Source organism: Podarcis melisellensis (assembly GCF_964234715.1).
Source record: "Podarcis melisellensis genome assembly, chromosome: 7".
Taxonomy (NCBI): domain Eukaryota; kingdom Metazoa; phylum Chordata; class Lepidosauria; order Squamata; family Lacertidae; genus Podarcis; species Podarcis melisellensis.
Window position 1 is genome coordinate 91,194,321 of NC_138539.1, and position 21,000 is coordinate 91,215,320.

General features: G+C 44.5%; 1 protein-coding gene across 3 annotated transcripts in view; it reads left to right on the top strand.

Annotated features, from left to right (window-relative positions):
* ELF1 (E74 like ETS transcription factor 1) overlaps positions 1–21,000 on the top strand; it is an 80,038-nt gene that overhangs the window by 29,572 nt on the left and 29,466 nt on the right. For 2 of the 3 annotated variants that reach the window (XM_081917835.1, XM_081917836.1), the window contains exon 2: positions 14,609–14,895. In XM_081917835.1, the coding sequence (XP_081773961.1) occupies positions 14,824–14,895 (72 nt within the window). In that variant the 5' untranslated portion in view covers positions 14,609–14,823. Of the gene's footprint in view, positions 1–12,408; positions 12,536–14,608; positions 14,896–21,000 lie in introns of those variants that run through there. The other variant, XM_081917837.1, reaches the window with a different exon arrangement.

Genomic DNA, 21,000 nt, shown 5'->3' on the forward strand with positions numbered 1-21,000 from the left:
GGTCTGCTTACTTTGAAGTTTTTAAGGCTCTCACACATGACAATCCTTGACAAAGCAGGATATTTTTTCTCTTTCAAACAATTTCATTTGGTGAAAGAATGTGCAGGTTTTTGAGCTGGAAAGATTTCTTAATCAGGTAGAAGCTAGCCAGTTCTGAAATGCAGAGTTGCAATATTTTACTCACTTCCTATAGATAACTGCCTAATTGGAAAGCTCTTTGTAACTGCTTGTTAGTTAATGATTTTTTTTAAAAAGAAAGTTTTAAATCTCAACTGTTTTGTGATGTATTATTTGTAGTAATTTATACAATCTGCATTTGTAAGTAGCCTTTATGCTATTTCAAGGCTGGCTATCCAGACATGTGAATTTAAACTGTGAAACACAGTGCCTTGAGCAGGACAGAACCTTTGTTGCTGTTTACTACCCTTGTTGAAGCAGGTGTCTTAACTAAAGACATTGGGATAAGTCCTACAGGAAGCTTGATGTTTCAAAAGACCAATGCCCAGTTTTTCAGGACTGTCTAATCTCCTGTTTTGAGTTCATCTTGCTTTAGAACTCCTAATTTAGATGGAGGAATTCATTTTATTCCCATAGTAAGTTAGGGTATCAGTAACTTTGTTGATCCAAGAGAATAAAGGAAATTTAAAGTGGTTATTTGCTTAGTGCCCAAACAAGAAGGTTACCTAAGAAAATCATGGCAGAACCCATATACAGTCATACCTCAGCTCCCAAACGCCTTGGGAGTTGAATGTTCCGGCTCCCAAACAATCGAAAACGGGAAGTGAGTGTTCTGGTTTTTGAACTTTGGAAGCTGAACATCCGATGCGGCTTCTGCTATTGTTTCCGGCGTGCCTGCGCAGTCGGGAACCAATCAGAAGCTGTGCCTTGGTTTCCAAACTTTTGGGTAGTCGAACAGACTTCTGGAATGGATTCCATTTGACTTCCGAGGTACGTCTGTATTATTGAGAGACAGGACTTTGTTCTGAGTAGGCACAGCCAGTCCATGCTGATCTCTAGCTGTTGTTTGCTTGCCATAGTTTATCTGTTCTGTTCCTTGTAAGGATTCTGTGGGGCTGCAAGGTACCCCAGAGGTGGGAAAGTGTTTCATTGTATTTTGTTTGCTTCTCATTTTTCATTCACTGCTTCTGCAATGCACCTGGATTCGGTGTATTTTCTTCACTTTCCTGCTTCTTTGCTGGAAACTAAACACAGCACTGAGGATGGGGCAGGGCTTTCCTCAGCAAGCGTTCCCTGGCAGACGCTGAAGTTCATGATCAAACTAGCCCTTTGCCCACATTCCCAGCCTTGAATTGTGTTCCCAAAACATTTGTTCTGTGATCACATGCTTGGCTTCATCGGCTTTTAGATCCTGTTGGTTTCAGCAGAGCTTAAAAACTCCCAGCACTACGACTACTGCTACTACTACAGACCCTCCAATGGTCCCTATTTTCCAGGGACATCCCTGATTTGGAGAAACCTTCCTGGTTTCTGATTTGATCCCAGAATGTCCCACTCTTCCTTAGGATGTCCCTATTTTCATTGGAGAAATGTTGCAGGGTATGGAGTTATCGGACCCCAGACCCGTCTGAAGGCAATCCTGTATAGGAAATGTTTTTTTTTAAATGTTTTGTGTTTTATTATGTTTTGATATATGGAAGCTGCCTAGAATGCTGGGGCAACCCAATACTATGTGTGGGGTATAAATAGTAAAATGATCCTTATGGAATGGGATGTCCCTATTTTCATTGGAGAAATGTTGGAGATTATGCTGCTGCTACTAGTTCCTTCCTTTCACCAGAATGTCCCAGCGCAGGTTGCAGCCAAATAAAATGCAGCACAGAAAACAGTTTAAAACAAATTGTAGTTTAAAAGAAATTGGGCTTGTTGCATTAGCAATTTTATAGAACTATTGTCTGTTTTTCATTTTCTCTTTAGGTTTTTGCTGTTTTTAACTTTGATTACTACAACTGTGTTGTCTCTATCCTACAGTTCCATAAAGAGCCCTGAAACAAAGGATTTATGCTAGCGTAATATTTTGGATGTGCCTTTCTAAGAGCAGAGGAGGGATAGGGTTCGTTTATTCCATTTGCACAGTAAAGGTTTCTTAAAAGGAAGATGCCATTTCTGAAAGTGCACCATGTGGCTGGTCTCCAAGACCAAAGTCACTGGTCTCCAGTGACTGACCTCTCCACTTGCATCGAGCTGAAAGTCGCCTGTGTTTCTCTCCTGGGCAGGCTGTGTGGTGCTTTCTCTTTTCATCAGCTAAGCCTGCCTTTTCAGTTCAGTTTTTCTCAGCATTTGTAATTAGCATTTGAAAAACCTCTTAGCTCAGGACAAAACCTGTCCAGTGGATAATGCATGTAAATGAAAAGGTGCTAACATAATTCATATCTTACAGAGCATGTTTGTGCTTTTCTTCCTTTTGACGGGTGTAGTTAACAGTAGTTAACAGTCAGTAGAAAGTGCATACAAGTTTCAAAGCTTTGTGCAAAATGTATACAGTGTTTCTTAAGTGTTACCAGCAATTGTATTGGATAGAGTTGAGGGAAGAGCTGTGAGAAGTGGCAGAAAGAGAGAGCTCTAAAGACAGCAACCGTAAAGGGAGTTTTCTCATGGGAGCAATGGTTGACGAATGGCAGGCAAGAAGAGGTGGAAGCGATGGGATGGAAAGAGAAATGTCCGCGTTAAGGATACAGTGCTCATCCCTGAGAGCAAGAACTGGTCACTTGTGTCTTCCATTGCTTAGATTGTCATATGCTTCAAATTTAACTTTGCAGTCAAGTGTGGATTGGGTTATGCGTCTTTTGCTTACTTTGAACAGCTACTTATTGCAGGAAACAAACAGAAAGCAAACAGAAACCTGACAGCAGGGAGCAATTATTAAAACTACTGCTTACAGTGTTTATATGAAAATGTGAACTTCTATCAGTATCATAAGTGAATGGGTGTATTTAAAATACTTCTTGCAATAATAGAAAAGCAACCTTTATAAAAGATAATTTCTGCCCCCCCCTTTGTATCTGCTTTCTGAGCAAGTTCGTTCTGGCATGACATAATTTTTTTTTGCTACCTGAAATACTTTAAAGTGATTATATATATATATGTTAAGATATATTAACATCTAGGAATATAACTGTGTTTATAAGTCTTATTTTAAAAGTATTTTATGGCATTTTGTACATAAAGGGGTCTCGTTGGTACTGAAAGGGGTTAAATATGAAACATCAGGTATAGGCAGATCTCAGTATGTGATATGTTTAGTTGTTTTGCAAGGGCTAAAAGTCCTGCTCTCTGTAATCTGACACAACGATAGTGCAGGCACAGTCCTGAAGGAAGAGAGACAGCAATGTGTACAAACTGGAATTTCTGGTCTAGCTGATTCATACCAGCTGCCTGCCCTACTAGAGATGTGACTGTTCATGTTGGTCACACTTGACAGCAACTGGGAGGGAGGAAGACCATATTAATATATTAGCATCTTCCAATAAGATAGATTTAAACTGTAAGAGGCTTGCAAATATATGTAATATATGCAGCCTTCAGGCACCTGTGGGCTCCAAATCTACAGTGGTACCTTGGTTCTCAAACTTAATCTGTTTTGGAAGTCCGTTCCAAAACCAAAGTTTTGCAAAACCAAGGCGCGCTTTCCCATAGAAAGGAATGCAAAATGGTTTAATCCATTCCAGACTTTAAAAAATAACCCCTAAAAAGCAATTTAATATGAATTTTACTATCTAACAAGACCATTGATCCATAAAATGAAAGCAGTAAACAATGTACTGCCGTCACACAATCAATCAATCAATCAATCAATCAGTAGCTGAACGGGTTCCACACAGTGACCCACAAGAAAGAGCCACAAAAACACACAAAATCAATAGCAAAAAACAGACAGACCTCAGCGTAACACTCAAATCAGAAGGCGTAACACTCAAATCAGAAGTGTGGCACTCAAAACGGAAGTGTGGCACTCAAAATGGAGCACGTTCGGCTTCCAAAAAAGGTTTGCAAACCCGAACACTTACATCCGGGTTTGCAGTGTTTGGGTTCCAAGTTGTTTGAGTACCAAAGCATTTGAGGACCAACTGTACTCAGTTTGTTGATATTTCTACCCATCTCTTTATATAGGTCCTCAAGGCAGCTTAAATTAAACTTTAAAAAAAAGAAATTTCTAGGTTTGTCTGGCAGGACAAAAAGCCCAGAATAAAATATAAAATTCTTACTGATGCAAAGGATAGAGGGGGGTTTGCCCTGCCGGACTTTAAGCTATATTATGAGGCAGCAGCTTTTTGCTGGCTGAAGGAATGGCTACTTCTTGAGAATAGATATTCTTGATTTGGAAGGATACGATAATGTTTTTGGATGGCATGCATACTTGTGGTACGGTAAGGACAAAGCACATAAGGCGTTTAAAAATCATATTGTCAGGAAAGCATTGTTCAATGTCTGGGTCAGATATAAAGATTTTTTGGAGAATAAAACCCCAAGGTGGCTCTCACCTATGGAGGCTAAGGCCTTGAAAAAATCTAATATGGGATCGAATTGGCCAAAATATTGGGAAATTTTGGAACAGGAGGGGGACAAACTGAAATTGCAGAGCTATGAGAAACTTAAAGATAAGGTGCATGACTGGTTACATTATTTCCAAGTAAGAGAGGCCTATAATTCGGACAGGAAAAATGGTTTCCAGGTGGCAAAATCGAAGTTGGAAACAGAATTGCTAGAACCCAGTGCTAAGGTATTGTCGAGAATGTATAATTTGCTGTTGAAATGGAATACTGAGGACGAAACGGTTAAATCTGCTATGATAAAATGGGCGCAAGATATTGGTCATAACATTATGTTTGCTGACTGGGAACGGTTGTGGACCACCGATATGAAATTTACGGCATGTAATGCCTTAAGAGAGAATATTATGAAAATGATTTACAGGTGGTACATGACCCCAGTCAAGCTAGCAAAATCTATCATTTGCCCAATAATAAATGTTGGAAATGTAAAGAAACGGAAGGAACATTCTTTCACCTTTGGTGGGCCTGCCCAAGGATTAAGGCTTTCTGGGAAATGATCTATAATGAACTGAAAAAAGTATTTAAGTATACTTTCCTAAAGAAACCAGAGGCCTTTCTCCTGGGCATGGTCGGCCAATTGGTGCTAAAGAAGGATAGAACCTTTTTTATGTATGCTACAGCAGCAGCAAGAATACTCATCGCAAAGCACTGGAAGACACAAGATCTACCCACCTTGGAAGAATGGCAGATGCAAGTAATAGACTATATGGAACTGGCAGAAATGACCGGCAGAATCCGAGATCAAGGAGAAGAACAGGTGGAAGAGGATTGGAAGAAGTTTAAAGTTTACCTACAAAAACATTGTAAAATTTATGAATGCTAAGGGCATTGTAAATGAAATGAAGGGGTTCTGGTGATTAAGATAAATAAGAGTATAAATGGGAAGGATAAAGGATGAATTTGAGTAATAATTGATTTTGCTGAATTAATTTTTAAAGTGGAATACAAGAAAGGAAGGCAGGTGGAAGTAAGGAAAATAAGATCTGGAAGGGTATTGTGATGGGACGATGAGCTGCTTGTGCGTAAAATGCAAGTCCCTCAGAGTTTGATCAGGCTTTCAAACCTCTGCCTGTGACGGAGCCCCTCCAGCATGGCTGCGTCAATCACTAGTAGAATCCGAAAGTGGCTGCTTTCGGAAACGTTTCCAACATAAAAGCTCCTTAACGGAAACACGTCGTCTGGCCTCTCGGCGTGACAGTTTCCGTCGAGGTGTGGGTGTCCCTATAGGAGGTCCTGAGACCTCCCCACTGGTTTCGCTTGAAGCGTCTCTGAGCCATCCCTCCGACTCACTTTCCCTTGGAGTTCTTGCTCGCCCTCTACTGGTTCCCTCTTCCGCTGCTACTGCTCTCTCACCCTCAGTGAGCCTTTGCGCCTCCGGCGCTTTAGATGTCAGTTCCCTGACATCCACCTCCCCTCCAGGGCCCCCTTCACCCCCTCCCGTCTCCTCTCCTACTGGCGGTGAGGAGGTAAAACCCTTGAAAGAACCTCCCTCATCTTCCGACGTCGCGAACACTTCCTTCCACTTGTTGCTGTTCCTACTCTCTAGGTACTCTTCGTCATCAGAGTCCACTCCCTCTTCCAACTCCGACTCCGCGAACCCTTCCATTTCCTCTTCCTCATCGGTGGTGCCGAAATACTCCCTCCTAAACCTTGCTATCGGCTGAGGTTTCCTCGGGAACCTTTGATGGAACGTTTCTGTTAAAACCTCGTCATTGACTTCCTGCGCACTTACCCAGGTGTTTTCTGACTCCGGTTCCCCTTCCCACGCCACTAAATACTCCACCTGATTTCCCTTCCACCTGGAATCGAGGATTTCCGCTACATGGTTGCGGCGTTCCCTCTCTTCCAAGGCTGGTCCCCTGACGTGCTCCCCTTCACCTCCTCCCCTGTATGGTGACAGTAACGACCTGTGGAACACTGGGTGCAATTTCATGTGATTGGGTAATCGGAGTTTGAAAGCTACCGGGTTGACCTGCTGAATCACCTCAAAGGGTCCCAATCTTCTGGGCCTCAGTTTCTTACAACCCCCTTTGAACGGCAACCCTTGGGTTGACAACCACACTTGATCCCCCACCCTTATGGTTTCACCTTCCCTTCTGTTCTTGTCTGCCTGCTTCTTATATTGTGCCTTAGCCCTTTCTAAGTTGAGCTGGAGCTGCTGATGGATGGCTTCCATCTCTTCTACAAAATGTTCAGCCGCTGGGACGCTCCATCTCTCCCCTCCTTCCCCTGGAAATGCCCTGGGGTGACACCCGTAATTAGCCAAAAAGGGACTCATCCCTGTGGACACATTCTCCGCATTATTGTAGGCAAATTCTGCCAACGCCAACTTTTCGACCCAATCGTTCTCTCTGTCATTGACATAACACCTAAGATATTGTTGAAGAATGCCATTTGCCCTTTCCGCCTGCCCGTTGGTTTCAGGGTGCCGAGCAGTTGAAAAATTGACTTCCACGTGTAACAAGCTCATGAGCTTCCTCCAGAACCTGGAAGTAAATTGTTTGCCTCGATCTGAGATCACCCTCGAGGGAGCCCCGTGCAACCTAAAGATATGTTCCACAAACAACTTCGCCGTTTCTTCCGCTGTGACTGCATGTGAGCATGCTACAAAGTGGCACATCTTAGTTAACAGGTCTACTACTACCATGATGGCTGTTTTCCCCTTGGACCTTGGCAGATCCGTCATAAAATCTATTGATATCGCTTCCCAAGGCCGTTCTGGTGTGGGTAAAGGTTCTAATAACCCTGCCGGCGCCCTTCTTTCCCCTTTGGCTCGCTGACATTGGTCACACCCTTACATACTCCCTTACATCTTCCCTCACCTTAGGCCACCAAAATTCCCTGGTAACCAACCACATGGTCTTGTGTTGCCCAAAATGTCCCGCCGTGGGGCTATCATGCAACTGCTTGAGTACTCTCCCCCTCAATTCACCTTCGGGTATATACAGTGCCCCTTTGTAATACAATGCCCCATTTCTTTCCTCAAAACCTCCGGGGCTCTCGCCCTCCCCCCTGAGACCTCTGAGCTTATCCTGGGCATATTCATCATTTTCCGTTTCCTCCACCAGTTCTCGTTGTCCCACCATCGCCGCCCCACACACCCAGCGGTCCTCCGGGATGACATGTCTCTCTTCGATCACCCCCTCCCCTTCCCAATATTCTGGTTTGCGTGAGAGCGCGTCCGCCCTGACGTTTTCTGGGCCTGGCACATAACAAATCTCAAAGTTAAATTTGGAGAATTCCTGTGCCCATCTCACTTGTCGTTGGTTGAGCACTCGAGCTGTTCTCCAATACTCTAAATTTTTGTGGTCGGTGCACACTTGCACCTTGTGTTGTGCCCCAATTAATAAATGTCTCCACCTCCGGAATGCTTCGTGAATGGCAAGTAGTTCCCTGTCATACACCGTGTAATTCCTCTCGGACTTATTCAGCTTCTGCGAGAAGAAGGCACACGGTCTCCACTCCGACGCACTCCTCCCCGGTTGAAGAAGGACCGCCCCTACCGCCCGGTCGGATGCATCTGTTTCCACTCTCATGGGTTTTCGTAAATCCACATGCAGAAGTTGTTCTTCCGAGGCGAAAGCCCTTTTCAGTTCTTCAAAGGCTCGATCCGCCTCTGCCGTCCAAACAAATTTCTTCTTGCTGCTGAGACAGTCGGTGATGGGCGCCGTCAAGTGGGCAAAGTTCTTGATGAACTTCCGATAAAAGTTCCCAAATCCCAAGAATCTTTGCACGTCCTTCTTGGTCTTCGGTGTCTTCCATTCCAGTACCGCTTGGACCTTGCCTGGATCCATGGCCAATCCCTTGTCTGACAAGCGGTACCCCAGGAATTCCACCTCCTTGGTATGAAACTGGCACTTCTCCAGTTTCACCCACAGCTGGTTGGCTTGCAGCCTGCCCAACACTTCTCGAACGTCCCTCACATGCTGTTCCTCATTTTCCGAATACACCAACACGTCGTCTAAAAAGGCCACACAATTCTTGTAGAGCAAAGGTCCCAGAACGTGGTTTATAAAAGCTTGAAAACACGCGGAGCCCCCTTGTAGACCGAAGGGCATAACGAGGTATTCAAAGGCTCCCAACGGGGTAAACATGGTGGTCTTCCATTCATCTCCCTTCCTTATGCGTATCAGATTGTACGCCCCCCGCAGGTCCAGTTTTGTAAAAATCTTTCCCTTCCTTACTCTGGTCAAAATGTCATCAATTCGGGGCATAGGGAAAGCCAGGGGCTCCGACACTGCATTGAGGGCCCCTGAAGTCACACACCAGTCTCGGTTTGCCTGTGTTCTTTTTGTCCACAAAGAACACTGGGCTGCCCCCCACCGCTCGGGACTCTCTGATGAAACCTCGCTTCAAGTTTTTGTCAATGAACTCCCTCAGCTCCTGCATCTCCCTGTCTGACATGGCGTACAGCTTGCCTACTGGGAGTTGGGCCCCTGGGAGTAGGTTGATTTGACAGTCAAAGGGTCTATGCGGTGGCAGTTTGTCTGCTTCCCTTTCGCTGAATACGTTGCTCAGATCTGCGTATTGCGGGGGCACCTTCCCTTTGTCCATCACTTCCATCCCCGCTAGGGTGACTCTGTCTCCTCCCGAAACCTTCCCCTCCTTGCAGTGTTCTAGGCAATGCGCTGACCCAAAGGAGACCACCCTCTGATGCCAGCCCACTAGCGGATCGTGTAGCGCCAGCCAGCTCATCCCCAAAATGATGGGCGCTCCTCCCAGGATGGCCACATTAAACGCTATCTGTTCGGTGTGCCTTGCCACTCTCATTATCATCGGGACAGTCTGTTGGCTAACTTCTCCCCCCAACAGCTCTCTGCCGTCAATCGTAGTCACCTGCAAGGGGTTACTTAAAGGGATAGTCTGTATCTGGTGCTCAGCTGCAAACTCCTTACTCATGAAATTACAGGAGCTGCCTGAATCCAAAAGCGCCTTGACCTTTAGTGGGTGTCCGTTTGGCAGTTCTAGTAACACCTCTATCACTAAAGCGGGTCTGGGGGGTTCTGGCATGGGCACTTTCATTGCTCTTTGGCCTGGCTGCTGTGCCCCAACGGTGGCAGCCAGGCGTTGGCTTTTACTTGCTCCTTGCCTTCCTCTTCCTTTCCCCCAACAGCTCCTGCCATCCCTTGCCATTCCTTTCTTTGTGGGCAAACTCTGGCAAAGTGCCCTGGCTGTTGGCAGAGATAACATCTCTTGGCGCTCTTTCCCTCCTTTTTCCGCCCTTCACTGGGATTTGAAACTGCGCGCGCCCGCGCTGTTCCAACTTCCATCGGCTCTGCCGGCGGGAAAGGTGGCTCTGGAATGTCTGGAATGCGGAACTCCCTCCAACGGTCTCCTTTCCCTTCCCGCTTTTCCATAGCCCTCGCCTCCTGGCGCGCTCCTATGGCCAGCGCAGATTTGGTTAACTGGTCCATAGACTCCGCCCTGGGGCCCCGGGAAAGCTCATCTTTGACGGTTGAAGAAAGCCCCTCTTCGAAAAGCATTTGGATGGGCTCCGCCGATAGGTCCCACCCCAATTTGTGAATCAACATGGTAAATTCAGTCCAGTACTCACGGACAGATCTGCTTCCTTGCTGGCAAGCCATTAACTGCCTTCGCACCACCCCCTGCTCAATATCGCTGGAAAACATCAGGTCCATGGCACGAAAAAACTTCCTCGTGTCCTTTAAGATCTCATTATTCGCTGCCATCAGGGGTCTAACCCAATCTTTCGCCCCGGATTCGAGATGGCCAATCACATACGCCACTCGCGATTCCTCATCGGGGAAGTCATCAAACTGCAAGTTTAGAGCGTATTGCATCTCTGTTCTAAAGGCATGATAGTTCCTGGGATCCCCCCCGAATTTCTGCACCAATCCTGGCACCTTTCTGGCGAGCGGGGTGGTTTTCTCCTTTCCCTTTTCTGCATCCTGAGCCCTCCTCTCCTCAAGCCTCGCCGTTTGCAGCGCCAACTGGATCTCCAACGCCCTGTACCTTTCTTCCAGGCTTGGACCTCCTCCAGCTGCTCCTGCTTCCCCGGTTCCGGCTGGATTGCTCATGATGCTTCTCCCTGCACAAGCTGGCTTTCGGAGACTTTCGGATTGCTGTGATGGGACGATGAGCTGCTTGTGCGTAAAATGCAAGTCCCTCAGAGTTTGATCAGGCTTTCAAACCTCTGCCTGTGACGGAGCCCCTCCAGCATGGCTGCGTCAATCACTAGTAGAATCCGAAAGTGGCTGCTTTCGGAAACGTTTCCAACATAAAAGCTCCTTAACGGAAACACGTCGTCTGGCCTCTCGGCGTGACAGTTTCCGTCGAGGTGTGGGTGTCCCTATAGGAGGTCCTGAGACCTCCCCACTGGTTTCGCTTGAAGCGTCTCTGAGCCATCCCTCCGACTCACTTTCCCTTGGAGTTCTTGCTCGCCCTCTACTGGTTCCCTCTTCCGCTGCTACTGCTCTCTCACCCTCAGTGAGCCTTTGCGCCTCCGGCGCTTTAGATGTCAGTTCCCTGACAGGTATTAATTTGAAAGAGAGTTTTTTTATGTTAAATTTTCTTTTTTATGTTTTTCTTTTTTATGTTTTTCTGTTTGTATTTTTGATGTGTGTTGTTTGTTGTTTTTGTGATTTTAGTTAATTTTTTATTGGTTGTTAACTTTTGTAAAATCTAATAAAATATGATTTAAAAAAATAATAATAAATTAAACTTTAAAAATTGTAGCACACGCTCCTCAAAAGTCCATCCTTCTGTGTGCCGCAGTTCCTGCCCTCTTCCTGGTGACAATGCAGTCGTAGCAACCAACTACAAGCCTTTGGTTGTCATGTCTGAATCTGGCCCCCTAGTTTGTTTGGAGAGAAACAAGCCATGAGCTCGTAATTGGAAAACAAGAAACTGCAATTTAACACAGTGTGTGAACTCAGCCTTTATAGTTTCACATGTTCCAGTTCTGAGCTACTTGTTATCACAGGACTGTAGAGTTGGAAGGGACCTAGAGAGTTATCTAGTCCTACCTGCTGAAATGCATTAATCTCAACAAAAGCTATACAAAACAAAGCAATATATACCAAAAGCAAATCTGTCAATACTATGTGGATGAGGCTTCTGGATAAATGCTCTGTATTCTTGCTGGAATATCAACATTATCGCCTTTTCTGGATTAATATGAGGCACCTCTCTGTCATGGTGTAACTTAGCCCTTTGCCATTTTCTACATGTCTTGACTGGTTGTTCACAAACTGTATTCAGATGTAATATGGACTGCCTCCTGAATGTTCATATGATGGTTGATACTTTTGTATAGTACTTTCAGGTGTTTCATTACTTTCAGGTGTACAGTACTTTCAGGGTAGATATGCTTAGAAATTAAAAGTGTCCATAATTTTTTTTACCCAAGTTGGTTGAGAAGCTGCTTGGTTTCTACTGGTAATAACAGAATAAATGATACAAGGAGAGAACTATAGCCTAAGATAGGAAAATAAGTGGTAAGGGAACTCCTAGCTGCTTTAAATGAATTCAGATCTCCAGGGCGTGGTGAGCTGCACCCAAGGGTACTGAAGGAGCTTGTGGATATAATCTCAGAGCCTTTGTCTATTATCTTTGAGAATTCTTGGAGAAGAGGTGAGGTCCCTGAAGACTGCAGGTGGGCAAATGTCCCCATCTTCAAAGGGGGGGGGGAGAAGACCCAGATAACTACTGACCAGTGAGTTAGAGGTCCATACTAGGAACCGCCCTAGATCAGATAATTAAACAGTTAGACTATGGGCATTAAAAATAGGAAGTTATGATTACTAAAACCGAGCATGGGTTTCTCAAAAACAAGTACCGGTAATGCCAGACAAATCTCCTTTTTTTTTTTTGGTAGGGTTACAAGCTTGGTGAATCAGAGGAATGCTGTGGACATAGTGTATCTCAATTTCAGTAAGACTTCTGACAAATTCATCCCCCATGATAGTCTTGCAGAGAAGCTGGTAAAATGTGGGCTGGATGAGGTAACTGTGAAATGGATTTGTAGCTGGTTGATTGATCAGACCCCAAAGAGTGCTCACTAACGGTTCCTCATTATCCTGGAGAAAAGTGACAAGTGGGGTGCCACACAGTTCTGTTCTAGGCCAGTTGATGTTCAACATATGTATAAACTACTTGGATGAAGGTATTCACTTGCAGGTGACACCAATTTGGGAGGGGTAGCTAATGCCTCCAAAGACAGAATCAGAATTCAAAATGACCATAACAGTTTGGAGAACTGGGCCCAGCCTAACAAAATGAATTTCGGTAGGGACAAATGTAAGGTTCTGCACTTAGGCAGGAAGAACTAGATGCACAAATAAATATAGGATGGAGGACAACTGGCAGTACATGTGAAAGGGATCTAGGTGTTTTGGTGGACCACAAGCTTAACGTGAGTCAACAGTGTGATGCAGCAGCAAAAAAAAAAAGCTAATGCTATTCTTAGCTGCATCAACAGAAGTCTAGTGTCCAGATCAAGGGAAATAATAGTACCACTCTATTCTGCCCTGATCAGACCACACTTGGAATACTGTGTCCAATTTTGGGCACCACAATTTAAGAAGGATGTTGACAAGCTGGAAGGTGAGCAGAGGAGGGCAACCAAGACGATCAAGGGTCTGGAAACCAAGCCTTATGAGGAGTGCTTGAAGGAAGCTGGGTATGTTTAGTCTGGAAAAGAGGCTGACAGGAGATATGATAACCATCTTCAAATATCTCAAAGGCCGTCACGTGGAGGATGGAACAAACTTGTTTTTCCCCTTGCCACGACCCGAGCGAATGGCTTCAACTTACAAGAAAGGAGATTTCAACTAAAGATTCCAGGAAAAACTTTCTGACAGTAAGAGCTGTTTGAAAGTGGAACAGACTTCCTCCTTAATTGGAGGTTTTAAAGCAGAAGTTGGATGTCATCTATCAGGGATGGATTAGTTGAGATTGCTGAATTGCAGGGGGTTAGACTAGATGGCCCCTAGTGTCACTTCCAACTCTACATTTTATTATTTTAAGTATGCAAAGCTAAGAACCCAGGCACCAAGTGTTACTTCTTAGAACTAATCAGAAGAACTTTAGTTTCTAATTCACACTGAATATGAGGATTAATTGTAAGGAAAGGGGGAGGGGCACTGCAATGTTGGCAGGGATTATTAGGGAATTTCTGACCTAACAGTGGAGTTTGATGCAGCGCATCTATAGGAAATAAAAATGAAGTATGATCAGCTGCGTTTGTGACCTCCTGAAAGCTTCCACTCCAATACGGGTTTGGTACAAAAACTCTCTGAGTACAAATATCAAGAGGACTGCCAAAATTAAAGAACATCACACATCATATCTTGATCTCATTTATGTTTTGCTTTTAATAGCGCTGCTTTGACTATTTTTATCTCAGGTTAGAATTTTGATATAGCTTATCACTTCCTGCTAAACTGATTTAGTCCAACTTTATACATGGTTTGTTAGAATGAAAGAATTATAAGTCTATCTCCCCACATGTTGCAATATTCCTAGTGCAGTTTTGTTTATCAAGTTTTGTAGCATACAATTCTTTGCATGTCTCATTTGCCATGACGTGGTCAGTGTTTCCTTCCTGCTGTTTACAAGCTGGTGTTAGAGATAAGAATACACTCACGTTGCATTTACACAAGGTTGAAAAAAATGCTCAAATATCTGTTCACTTAGGGGTGGCAGAAGACTTTTTTGCATCTTTAGATCAAAAACAAGCAATAAGTCTTAGGAGTGTGGTAAAGAGAGACATTTTCTTAAACCAGTAATAAGTATATATTGCAAAGTTGGATTGGCTTGAAAGGCAGAAATGTGTTACGTGGACTGGTGGCATTCGATCCCTCCAGTCACCTTAGATGGTGGGTTTTCTCATTACTCCATTGTATTTCTGTTTGCTGGCTGCTAGAAAAGTGTGCTTCCCAATTATAATAATAAAGCATTTGTCTGTTTTAAGTAATATTAGTAAGGTGTTAAAAAATAAAGAGATGGACTTTATAGCGTCTTCTTTGATTTTATTTTACATTTTTTATGACTGTGATCTTGATTTTGTTTTTCAGTGGCCTTTGGATTACAAGAGTATTCAGGAAGGCATTTTCTAATTGACCTGTCTGTGAATAGTAGAATCGAGGAAGATTGTTATAAGAATCTGGGTACCTGAGTAACTTCAAGATCGTCTACCCCACACAACTCATTCCTGATGATAAACTCTGTACCTTTACATTGAAGGAGCATTTTCCCCACATGCAGAACTGAAATCTTGGAATGCTTTATTATGGCAGCAGCTGTACAGCAGAATGACCTAATGTTTGAATTTGCCAGTAATGTTATGGAGGATGAGCAACAGGTAAGAGAGAAATAAAATAAACCATGTTGGATAACCACTGGTGTATTCTACACAAATATTAAAAGTGTTATTTTACTTTTTTCCATTTTGAACCTTTGATTCTAATCACAAGGGAAATCCTGTGCACATCTATGAATTGCTTTCTAGTGTATGTGTTTATGAGCAATTTAGTTGATAGGCTTCAGGCCTTAAGACTTTATAACACCTATAATTCTCCAGATGGATGAGAAAAAGCAAACTTTACTTGAATCCTAGCAAGACTGAAGCACTGTGGGTGAGTGGTTCCTACATCTGAGAAACTGGTGAATTGTTTACTCTGGATAGGATTGCACTCTCCCTGAAAGAGGAGGTTGATTGTCTCAGAGTATCTCTGGATCCAGTCTGTCACTGTAGGTCCAGGTCCAGGGAGCCTCAGTGGCTAGAAGTGCCTTCTAGCAATTGCAACTGGTATGACATACACAAGTTTCCCTTCCTGGACCAGGAAGGCTTGGCATGGGTTACTCCAGGGTTGGATTTACTACAAGGTGCTCTTTGTAGGACCTCCCTTGCACTTGATCTGAAAGTTGCAGTTAGTGCCGAGTGGGGTGGCATGTTTGCTGAGGGAGGCCTTGTCAGCATATAAGATCTGTGCTCGGAGAACTGCAGTGGTTGCCCATTTGCTCCTGGGTGAAGCTCAAGGTACTACTGGTAGTAAGTGAATCAATCTTTTAGTGTGACAAGTGCACACACTTTGGAACTCCTTGCTTATTGACACTAGGCAGGTGCCTTCACTATGCTCTTTTTGGTGCCTACTAAAAACACCTTAGGCACGTGTAGAATGTTGACCATGTGTTTTAATCTAGGTTTTAGCTTATTGTTGATTTTAACTATTTTTTAATGTTTTAAATAGTTGTTTTTAATTACTTTTGCTGCTAATGTCATCGTTTTCTTCTTTTTGCAACTGCTTTGAGGGGTTTTTAAAAACAATTGAGCAGTATCTAGGTGACAGCCATTTTGCTCAGGGGTTCCGTTCCTGGCCTCCCGTGTGTGTTGGTGTGCATATAAGCATGCCGTACCCCATTAGACCCCCTTCTGCTGCCTTCTGGGTCCAAAGGCACCTCTGAGCAGCCAAAAATGATTATGTTGGTGTCAACTGTTATTATTGCAGATAGATAAAATAAATGAAGGGTGGCTAAGCTGTAGCTCCCCGGACAGCAGCTCCCGCTATACCTGACCATTAACAGTGTTGGTTGGAGCCAAAGAGCCACAGTTTAGCCAACTTTGTAGCAAAGGACTGAGCAGCTTTTATTGGCACTTTGCCTCTTGAAATGTTTGGCACTTGTGTATCCTTCAAGAAGAGTGTCCTGTCTTCTGGCCACGGCTGAAAAGTTGTGGCTTTCTCCCTCCCCCTTTCTGTGCACAAGCAAAAGGCATGAGGCAGAGGGGCGAGAGGGCAATCAAGGCAGCTCAGAACTTGGGTGTGCTTTTTCCAGAGGGCCTTGCAAACTGAGGTGTTCATGGCCCTTGAAGAATCCTGGGGAGCTGGGCTGAATCAGAGGGTACCACAGGCCCACTGTCGGTGCTTGAGTGGGATCATCAGCTTTGGCAGGGCTGGGCTGGGAGGAGCCCTCTTGCATCTGCAAACCCTGCACAGAGAAAGAGGGAAGGGGACATTTGATTATTATTTTATTTTGCAGGTTGGGGGCTCACAGAATCATATCAGGGAGTGAACAGTAAAGGGAGTGATCAGTAAAAGCAAGATTTTGTGGTTTTTTAGAAAATGACTAGTTGGGGGGGTAGGGCTTGGGAGCTATAGAAAATCTTTTGGCATCATAGTACCATAGTGAGGGACCCATGGGATCAGTCAGCAAAAACATTATTTAAAAAACCTTGTAAGTTAAAAAAAAATAGGGGTAAAATTTGGAGACGCCTTGGGAGGGACATAAATACCTTATGGCATCATATTGAGAGAACCATAGAAGCAATCAATAAAAAAAATTGATTATTATTTTAAGAAATGACAAATTTCAGGGTAGGATGGAGTTTGGAGACTGTGTATGGTGACTTCAGATTGTCCACGTTAGTTAAAAGCAGATTGAAATTAAAAATCCATAAGGCCCATTCAAAAGCTAATAAAGTTGGACCCAAGTGTACACCCTTGGGAGGGATCTGGGACCAGCACTGTGAAGGCCCTGCATCTGCGGTCTGTCAGTCAAGTAGGCCTTAATGGTAGAGCCTCTAAGGCCAGTCATAAGGCTGGGAAGGGGGCAAGAGCCGTTCAGAGAAATTGGTCCTAATCTTGGATGATGGACTCAAGGGCATCCTGATCAAATTTGCAGATGACACCAAACTGGGAGGGGTGGCTAACACCCCAGAGGACAGGATCACACTTCAAAACGACCTTGACAGATTAGAGAACTGGGCCAAAACAAACAAGATGAATTTTAACAGGGAGAAATGTAAAGTATTGCACTTGGGCAAAAAAAATGAGAGGCACAAATACAAGATGGGTGACACCTGGCTTGAGAGCAGTACATGTGTAAAGGATCTAGGAGTCTTGGTTGACCACAAACTTGACATGAGCCAACAGTGTGACGCGGCAGCTAAAAAAGCCAATGCAATTCTGGGCTGCATCAATAGGAGTATAGCATCTAGATCAAGGGAAGTAATAGTGCCACTGTATTCTGCTCTGGTCAGACCTCACCTGGAGTACTGTGTCCAGTTCTGGGCACCACAGTTCAAGAAGGACACTGACAAACTGGAACGTGTCCAGAGGAGGGCAACCAAAATGGTCAAAGGCCTGGAAACAATGCCTTATGAGGAACGGCTAAGGGAGCTGGGCATGTTTAGCCTGGAGAAGAGGAGGTTAAGGGGTGATATGATAGCCATGTTCAAATATATAAAAGGATGTCACATAGAGAAGGGAGAAAGGTTGTTTTCTGCTGCTCCAGAGAAGCGGACACGGAGCAATGGTTCCAAACTACAAGAAAGAAGATTCCACCTAAACATTAAAAAGAACTTCCTGACAGTAAGAGCTGTTCGACAGTGGAATTTGCTGCCAAGGAGTGTGGTGGAGTCTCCTTCTTTGGAGGTCTTTAAGCAGAGGCTTGACAACCATATGTCAGGAGTGCTCTGATGGTGTTTCCTGCTTGGCAGGGGGGTGGACTCGATGGCCCTTGTGGTCTCTTCCAACTCTATGATTCTATGTTTAGGCCTTTAAAGGTCAACAGCAGGACTTTTAATTGGATCCACAAACGAATAGTTTGCCATTGCAACTGGTATAATGACCCCAAAACCTGGTCCCAACCACTCTCCAGGCAGCTGCGTTCTGATTTCTGAACTGTCTTCAAAGGCAGCGCATGCCAGACATTGCAATAGTCCAGGCTGCTTTTCTCTGCATAAAGTTAACAACTGATGAACCAGCTTATACTGGTGAAAGGTGTTCTAAGCCATGAATCCCGCCTTGTGCCTCCACAGATAGTGCAGAGTTCAATAGAGCGCCAATCTCCATACTTGTCTTTCAGGGGATGTGCCTCCCCATGCCAAACCAATTGCAAATCTCCAGATATACAGTAGATGGCATCTCACTTCAAACCAACCGATGATTTTCTTCTGCAGCATCATACACACATTAAACAAATGGAACCTTGTGGGATTGTGCAGGACAAATCCCATGGAGAGGCCCAGTCGGTTAATACAACTACCCTCTGAGTAGGTCCCAAAAGGGAGAAGGGGAACCTCTCAAGCCAATGCCTCAAATTCCCAAGACTACATGAGGGCCTCCGGTGTCAACCACTATCAGGCACACACTAGGCTGCTGGCAGCAGGAAAGCAGGTAAAATGTTTGAGGGGGGTGCACATGACAATGGTCTCACCCCTTCACTTGCTGATACCCATTTTCATCAGTTCTCAGTTTTGGGGGGTAGAGACAAGCTTGTAGCATGCCAGACAGATCAGTTTGCTTTGAGGAGAGTTACAGAATTTTACTTTGCTATGAAATTCTTCTTCGTTGTGTCTAATTTATACATTTAAGCTTATTTAGATCAGAGCCTAAAGCTAGAAGCGTTGAACACTGTGTGAATTGATGGACTGGATGAGGGTCAATAAATGGAGCTTGATGGAGGCAAGTGATTTTTGTGTCTGGAAGATTGGCCAGTTGCCGATTCTGGTTGTGTTTGCATTCCCTTTGGAAAAGCAGGCTCGTAGTTTGTGCTCCTGGATCCAGCCTTGTCAATGGTAACCTTTGGTAACCTCAGTTCTAGGAGTGCCTTTCACAAGCTGTGGTTAGCACACCAATGACAGTTATACCTCGGGTTACAGACACTTCAGGTTGTGTGTTTTTGGGTTGCACACTGCGCTGAACCTGGAAGTACCGGAACGGGTTACTTCCGGGTTTTGGCGCATGAGCAGAAGCGCCGAATCGCGACCCGCGCGTGTGCAGACGCAGCACTGCAGGTTGCGAACGTGAGGCACCCGAGCAGCCACTGTCCTGCCATTCTTCAACTGTGATTTATGCATTGGTAACCTCAGGACTTGATTACTGCAATGCATTCTCTGTGGGGCTAACTTTGGGTCTAGTCTGGAGGCTCCAGCTGGGACAGAATGACGTGGCTAGATTGATGGCAAGGGCAGACTACTTGCCATACGTAACCCAGTTGCTTGAACATTGGCTTCATGAATTTTCAAGTCCCTTAACAACTGGGGGTCCAGGATACCTTAAGGACAGCCGATTCCAATCACTGAGATCTCTAGGGGAGTCTCTTTTTTTGTGGCACCCCATGGCTCATATCTAGCAGAAGCCACACATTCAGTATTGTGGACCCAGGTCTATGGAACTAATTTCCAGCTGAGCTGATACAAGCCACCACTCTGTTGAACTTTGGGCACTTGGCAAAGACTTTCCTACTCCCAGAGGTGTTTCTTCTTAACATTTAAACCTAGACAGCATCTTAAAAAGTAGAGACATCACCTTGCCAACAAAGGTCCGTATAGTAAAAGCTATGGTTTTCCCAGTAGTGATGTATGGAAGTGAAAGCTGGACCGTAAAGAAGGCTGATCGCCGAAGAATTGATGCTTTTGAATTCTGGTGCTGGAGGAGACTCTTGAGAGTCCCATGGACTGCAAGAAGATCAAACCTATCCATTCTTAAGGAAATCAGCCCTGAGTGCTCACTGGAAGGACAGATCGTGAAACTGAGGCTCCAGTACTTTGGCCACCTCCTGAGAAGAGAAGACTCCCTGGAAAAGACCCTGGTGTTGGGAAAGATTGAGGGCACAAGGAGAAGGGGACGACAGAGGACGAGATGGTTGGACAGTGTTCTTGAAGCTACCAGCATGAGTTTGACCAAACTGCGGGAGGCAGTGGCAGACAGGAGTGCCTGGCGTGCTCTGGTCCATGGGGTCACAAAGAGTCGGACACGACTAAACAACAACAAATAAATATTAAGTCTACCCATTGAATTTTGTTGTTTTTTGTACAGCACATAGAAATTTGAGTGGTATAAAATACCTAATGGTATAGAACAGCTCATCATCATCCTACTTTGGTGGGGAGGGCGCAGGAGAACAAGATTCTAAGCACAGGAAGCAGCCTTATACCAAATAATTTTGTATTAGTTTCCCAATATTTCCTCAATAATAGCCCAACTATAGCAATATCAAGGATGCAGCCTTATACCATACCAGACTATTGGTCCATCTCGCCTAGTTTTATCTCTTCCGACTAGCAGTGACTCTCCAGTGACAACTTGCAATAGAATATTATTTACTTTGGTTTTATCCTGTTCTTCCTCCAGGTTGATCAGGGCAACATACTGATTCTGCCATTGTTACCCTCCAATTTATCCTCTCAACAATCCTCAGAAGTAGGTTTGATGGAGAAATAGTGACTGGCCCAAGTTCACACAGGGACTTACACCTAGGCGGACACTCCCTGGAAGGACAAGAGGCACTAGCTTGGAAGATAGCTGAATGTAGCAGAGAGCATTGCAAAAGAACTATGCTCTGATACATGTAAAAAATCTCTCTCTTTGGCTACCATTACACCTGGTGAACTGCATCCAGCATTGTTGTCATTCTGAGGGGTAAACAAATACACCCAAACAACTCCAGCCAAATTTATATTGTT